Below are 7,347 nucleotides of genomic sequence, written 5' to 3' on the forward strand. Positions count from 1 at the left end.
TGTTTACGTTGATCTAACATGCAGTGTTCAGTGTCTTCAGTACACTGAACTGGCTGGTTTGTTCATCAGTGCTTAACTTAATTTTTTCAGGAGAACAGGTCGCCTCAAATTTTTTAAACTACGTGAACTCAGTTTGTCTGTTTTTCCCATGAATATTTCTAATCGGTATTTCAGTTGAATGGACTCAAAAAGAAAACTAAGTTAGAATTACTGGGCAAAGTAACTGGTGCAACAACAAAAAGAGTTAATCAAGCAGCTTTTTCACAAATTGACACTTTAAGTTATGCTAATTCAAGTTTTTGTTACACATTACTTAACTTTTTTGAGGTAACCGGCTTAAATTCAGCTTATCTGGGATTACAGTGAAGTGACGGAGGGTTAAAAGCGTTTTATAAATGTTTTTATTTGCTGTTTATATCTGTAGTGTAGCTCATTTAGGTGACTGATCTTGTACATCATGACTGTCCAGAGAAAAACGTGTATCTCCAAAACAGTAACTTTACAGCAGTGGCCAAAAACATTCCTAGCTTTTGATGTTAATCAGTGTAAAGACATTTTATTTCTATCGGCCCATTCAATTTTGACACTGAGTAAAAGAGCTACTGAGCTCAAAAGGCTAAAAAATAGATATTTTTCTTTTGTTTATTCATTCATTTATTTATTTATTTATTTATTTAGTCCATCATGCTACACTGATGCATTATATTTTCTCTTTTTTGTAAATTTTAGTTTGAAGATTCCTACATTTTCCTCCAAACCAAAAACATTTGGCAAATAAATAAATAAATAAATCAGTGTTATAAATAAGCTGCTATGTTCTGTGGCGTCACCCGACTTAAGCAGCAGAGATGGATAAACCTAAATATAACTGAGATCATAATCCTAAATATAACCGAGTACACCCCCCCCCATCGCCCCCCCACCCCCTTTCCAAGACTGAGAAGAATATTAGGGGGGGGGTCTCTAAATGTCTTGCTGTGAGTATTTATAAACACAAACAGTTCAGACTCGGCGAGTGTTTTCCTGTGGGCTGTTTCTGTTGACTTTCTGGAGAAATGTGCGCTGAAAGGTGCGTAGAAACTTCGTTTAGTTCAGTCAGGAAGGATTCAGTCTGCAGTGATTTCATACCAAACCTTCTACTTCAGTACTTCAGTGATTAAAGCGATCGTGTTTCTCTCAGCTCCGTTTCAGTCTGCAGTGTTCGGGTTATTTGGGTTTAGTTTCAGCTCCTGGTGCTGTTAACCAGTTAACCAGCAGTTAGCCAGATAAATTAAGCCCCAGTTAAGGACTGTCCAGTAGGACAGAGTCCTTCAGCTCTTTTCTTTTTGGACAAGCTTGACTTTGGATTATCTACACTCTTAAAAAAGAAGGTTCTTCTGAGGTTCTTTAGTAAAGAAAATGGTTTAATTTAGAACCGTGAACACTCAAAGAACCAATTGCATGATCAAATGGCTCTTTGCATGGTGAAGTGGTTCTTCAGATTGCTGAAGAATGTGTTCTACATGGTTCTACAAAGAACCTTTTTGAAAATGGTTATATATAGCACCAGGCTTGACATCATAACAATAGAAGAACCCTTTTTGGTGCTATATAGAGTTGTATATAGCGCATTCTCCACCAATCTGAAGAACTTTGCACCATGCAGAGAACCCTATAAGCATGCAAATGGTTCTTTGAGTGTTCATGGTTATATTGAACCATTTTCTTTACTAAAGAACCCTTGAAGAACCATCTTTTGTAAGTGTGTATCGAAGCTGAGAAATCCTTTTTTGTGAAATACTCAACTCTACTGCTCCACTGTTCATTCTCTCTCTTTTATTTTGCGCTCTCAGAACTTGTTGTGGAACCCTCAAGGGTCCATCTCAGTACCTTTAGTCAGGGAACATAACTGAACCATAATCCACTGAAATGATATGTTCTAAGCTGTACTGACTCCACACACCCCGTCTCGTCTCCAGGACTTTATTTTGCTGTTCTGTTTAAAACATTCGGTTATGAAAAGGTACAAATACGAACTTTTCACCTGGAAAAACTTATTTAAGGTTCACAATCAGACCTTAAAACCACTGTTGGAGCTTTGAGGGAACATTTACACTGTTTGTACTTTGATGAATGAGAAATGTGCCTGAACAGAACCTTTATTACTAACAATGTAGATGAAAGGAGAGAAATAAAGTCAAGCAGACTTCTGTTCCTGTACAGACTCTCCGTTTGTCAGCTGCTTGTTCGAATTTCCTGTTCCACTTTAAGTGGTGCAGCGAGGCCTCTCACACGTTACATGACAGCAGTTATTTGAGATGACCGCGGTTATTTAAGGTGGATGTAAACATTTTCCACCGTCATGAAAAGAAATAAAAATAAAATAAAACAGTAAATTCATTCACCGAGAAACACCAGCAAGAGGATAGTGGGCCGCTGTTGGCCCGCTAATGGCAAAGCTGGTGGTCTGCTGGCATTTTGCTCAGCATTTTCCAGGCGGCCCACTGATATTTAGGCAGAGTATTAGACATAATTCCTCTTATCATCACTCATATTTCCCTCACAGTCCAATTTACTCATTTCTCCTTCCTTCTTTTCTTTAGTTATACTTTGTAAATTAGTAAATAATTTTAATCCAGCGCAGTGTCAGCAACATTTTCTAAAAAATCATTTTATATTAGGTCATTATTTTTTCACTCAGCTGTTTGTAATATTTATCTTAGTTTATTTTCCAAAATAAAAGTCTCTGTGAATTTAAAATTGAGGAGATTAAAAACTAGTTAGATCTTGAGTGCAGGACAGTAATCTGGGTGGTCCGAGGGGGGACCAGCAGTGGTAAACAGTCAGCGGGGTGCCGACCTTATCAAGCCAGTGGAGTGGTATATGCTCGTTATCTGAGTAGAACCACTGCCTTCACTAAAGAACCCTTGAAGAACCGTCTTTATTAAGAGTGCAGCATAGCTCTCAAGAAGTTGTCTGCCGCGTTTACTGTTAAGAGTGAATGTTATTCTTTGTTCTAGGTGCCTCACAAACGTTGAGATGATGTTGGAGAAGGAGGAGGAGGACGCTGTGAAGCCGGAGGACCAGATGGAGCAGAAGAGAGGAGAAGATACACGCTGCAGTGGGAGAGGTAAAGAGGAGGAGTCAGAAAGGAGGTGTTTAGTGGAGCAGGATGATGGTGCAGAGAAGAATGCTGGTCATGCTGTTGCAGGTGGACGTCTGGTCTGGGACAGTCCTACCGGCAGGAGGTTTGGGGGTCTCCCCGCGCAGTGGTCTGTCGGGCAGGATGTGGTGAACGTGTTTGAGCGTTGTTTGGAGGAGGTGGAGCGCCTCCAGCTCAGACGGGACACCCTGGTACAGGAGCTGCTGGCATTAGAGCGCCCCCTGCAGGCTCAGCTACAGGACCTGCGACTGCAGCTCACACACGCGCGCAGCCGCCTCTCACACGCAGAGCTGCACAAACACACGCTGCAGGAGGAAGTGATGCGCGTGAAGAGGAAACTGTTCACCGTGATGAGAGACTGCATCCAAACCCAGATCAGCCTGGCAGCGCAGAAGTACGAGGTGGAGCAGTTCGGCTTCATACAGGTAACATACAGAACTCAGCAATGGGTCAGTGGTCTGTGTTTTTATGTCCATTTTTTATCATTGAATAATATAATAAGTTCATAACACACGTGACGCTATTCTGCAATACCTTCTTTATCTGAATGCAGTGCATCAAAATAAAAATAACGTTACACCTCCATATATGACTAAAGAACTATTAAAAAGAGTAATTTGTTCAAAATGTTTAAATAAAATAGTTTGCATAATTTTAACTTTGAAGTCTTTAAAATTATAACATTGCAAAATAGACCACCTCATTCGCCAGAACAAGGTGGGGGTTTCTAATAAAGTGGCCAGTTAGTGGAAGCACAAGGTGGGTGTTTCTACTAAAGTGGCCAGTTAGTGGAAGCACAAGGTGGGTGTTTCTAATAAAGTGGCCAGTTAGTGGAAGCACAAGGTGGGTGTTTCTACTAAAGTAGCCAGTTAGTGGAAGCACAAGGTGGGTGTTTCTAATAAAGTGGCCAGTTAGTGGAAGCACAAGGTGGGTGTTTCTAATAAAGTGGCCAGTGAGTGGAAGCACAAGGTGGATGTTTCTAATAAAGTGGCCAGTGAGTAGAAGCACAAGGTGGGTGTTTCTAATAAAGTGGCCAGTGAGTGGAAGCACAAGGTGGGTGTTTCTAATAAAGTGGCCAGTGAGCGGAAGCACAAGGTGGTGTTTCTAATAAAGTGGCCAGTGAGTAGAAGCACAAGGTGGGTGTTTCTAATAAAGTGGCCAGTGAGTGGAAGTGCAAGGTGGGTGTTTCTAATAAAGTGGCCGGTTAGTGGAAGCACTAGGTGGGTGTTTCTAATAAAGTGGCCAGTTAGTGGAAGCACAAGGTGGGTGTTTCTACTAAAGTAGCCAGTTAGTGGAAGCACAAGGTGGGTGTTTCTAATAAAGTGGCCAGTTAGTGGAAGCACAAGGTGGGTGTTTCTAATAAAGTGGCCAGTGAGTGGAAGCACAAGGTGGATGTTTCTAATAAAGTGGCCAGTGAGTAGAAGCACAAGGTGGGTGTTTCTAATAAAGTGGCCAGTGAGTGGAAGCACAAGGTGGGTGTTTCTAATAAAGTGGCCAGTGAGCGGAAGCACAAGGTGGTGTTTCTAATAAAGTGGCCAGTGAGTAGAAGCACAAGGTGGGTGTTTCTAATAAAGTGGCCAGTGAGTGGAAGTGCAAGGTGGGTGTTTCTAATAAAGTGGCCGGTTAGTGGAAGCACTAGGTGGGTGTTTCTAATAAAGTGGCCAGTTAGTGGAAGCACAAGGTGGGTGTTTCTAATAAAGTGGCCAGTGAGTAGAAACACAAGGTGGGTGTTTCTAATAAAGTGGTCAGTGTGTGAAAGCCCAAGGTGGGTGTTTCTAATAAAGTGGCCAGCTAGTGGATGCACTAGGTGGGTGTTTCTAATTAAGTGGCCAGTGAATAAAAGCACAAGGTGGGTGTTTCTAATAAAGTGGCCAGTGAGTGGAAGTATAAGATGGGTGTTTCTGATAATATGACCAGGGGGTGTAAATATCTTCCACCCCCCTTGTGCGTCTGTTGTGCAGGAGGAGCTGCAGGATGAGGTGCTGCAGCAGCTTCAGGAGTTAATGCAGATGCCTGAGGACCAGCAGATCAGACTGGCCACTCTGAGGGAGCGGCTGCAGGGTCAGCACCGTCCACGGGCCGCCAGTGACCTCTCCCACTGCCGCCGGGCCTCAGCTGACCTCTCACGCTACACACGGGCCAGCATGAAGAGCCTGGAGGAGTGGTGAGAGTAACGCAGGAATAAAGCTAATTAAAGGTGTAGTTTGCAGAAAAAACAGTACAGTTTCTAAAACTTTGTCAGAACTGTGTGACCACCTTTGAACTAAAGGATCCACATATGGTCAAACATTGCTGATGATCAGTAAGGAAGTCTAAGCACAGTAGGAGAGTGTACACATTAATTAAACAGTAGACCAGCAGTAGATCACATTTTACCCCTCACCTCAAAGGTAGTCAGTCAGCCAAGACATGTTAAAGCTGAAAAAGCAAACTTCAGACAACAAACACGCCTTGGCTGATTTTCAGTGGGCAGGCAGTCATAAAGCTCACTGTAAATCAGGACAGGATGGTGTATGTGCTGTAGGTATGAGCCGCGCTTGCTGGCCTTGCTGAGGAGGAAGCAGGCGAGTGAGGACACTCTGAGGAAGAGCCGGGAACTCGGGCAGGACCTGAAGAAACGTCTGGAGCCGCTGAGAGAGGAAGGCAGGCGGATGGAGCTGGAGAGAGAACAGCTGCAGCAGAGGATCAGTCTGATGGAGGAGGAGAAGAGAGAGAGAGTAGCACAGCACAAGGTGAGGACAGAGAGAGAGAGAGAGAGAGAGAGAGAGAGAGAGGTGATGATGATGGTGGTAATAATGATTGTGATTATGGTGATAGTAATAATTTGATGCTGATGGTGGTAATTATGATGGTTATTATAGTGATAATAATAATGATGACGGTGGTAATAATTGTGATTATGGTGATTATAGTGATAATATAATGGTGGTGATAAAAATGGTGGTGATCGTGATAGTAGGGTGGTGGTAGTGATTATACTGATGATGGTGACATCATGGTAGTGTTAATGATTGTGGTGGTGATAATGAAAGTGATGGTGATAGTGATGATCATGATGATAGGTGGTGGTGATTATACTGATGATGGTGACATCATGGTAGTGTTAATGATTGTGGTGGTGATAATGAAAGTGATGATGGTGATAGTGATCATGATGATAGGTGGTGGTGGTGATTATGGTGAAGATGGTGATGAAAGTGGTTATACTAAAAGTAATGATTGTGGTGATGGTGGTGACTGTGATGATGATAGGGTGGTGGTGGTGATGATGGTGATGAAAATGATTGTGGTGGTTATAATGAAAGTAATGATGGTGATGGTTGTGGTAATGGTGGTGATGGTGGTGATTATGGTGACGATTGTCATGAAAATGATTGTGGTGGTTATGATGAAAGGTGATGTGGTGACTGTGATGATGGTCGGGTGGTGATGATCATGGTAATGCGATGTTGGTGATTGTGGTGGTGATAATGAAAGTGATGGTTGTGATGGTGGTTATAATGAAAGTAATGGTGGTGAAGGCGATGGTGATTGTGACGATAGTAGGGTGGTGGTGATTATGGTGATTGTGGTGGTGATAATGAAAGTGATTGTGATGGTTGTGGTGATGGTGGTGACTGATGATAGGGTGGTGGTGGTGATTATGATGATGATGGTCATGAAAATGATTGTGGTGGTTATGATGAAAGTGATGATGTTGATGGTGGTGACTGTGATGATGATGATAGGGTGGTGGTGGTGATGATGGTGATGAAAATGATTGTGGTGGTTATAATGAAAGTGATGATGGTGATGGTGGTGACTGTGATGATCAGGTGGTGGTGATGATGGTGATGATGGTGATGGAAATGATTGTGGTGCTTATAATGAAAATGATAATGTGATGGTTGTAACGGTGGTAACTGTGATGATGATAGGGTGTGGTGGTGATGATGGTGAGAAAAATGATTGTGGTGGTTATAATAAAAGAAATGATGGTGATGTTTGTGGTAATGGTGGTGACTGTGATGATAGAGTGGTGGTGGTGGTGATTATGGTGATAGTGTTCATGAATATTATTGTGGTTGTTATAATGAAAGTGATGTTGGTGAGGGTGATGATGGTGATTGTGATGATGGCAGGATGGTGCTGATTATGGTGATGTGGTGGTGATAATGAAAGTGATTGTAATGGTTATGGTGATGGTGGTAAGTGATGATAGGGTG

The 7,347-nt window shown here is 42.4% G+C and overlaps 1 protein-coding gene across 1 annotated transcript; it reads left to right on the forward strand.

Moving 5' to 3' along the window:
• Positions 1 to 926: 926 nt before the first annotated feature.
• LOC118801780 (syncoilin-like) lies at positions 927 to 5,874 on the forward strand (the record flags this gene model as incomplete). The annotated part of the gene is made up of 5 exons (XM_036562148.1): positions 927 to 1,069; positions 3,000 to 3,109; positions 3,191 to 3,567; positions 5,104 to 5,306; positions 5,667 to 5,874. Coding segments are annotated over exons 1-5 (912 nt in total), but the record flags the coding sequence as incomplete, so codon positions are not given.
• Positions 5,875 to 7,347: the final 1,473 nt, after the last annotated feature.

Source organism: Colossoma macropomum, unplaced genomic scaffold (genome assembly GCF_904425465.1).
Source record: "Colossoma macropomum unplaced genomic scaffold, Colossoma_macropomum, whole genome shotgun sequence".
Taxonomy (NCBI): domain Eukaryota; kingdom Metazoa; phylum Chordata; class Actinopteri; order Characiformes; family Serrasalmidae; genus Colossoma; species Colossoma macropomum.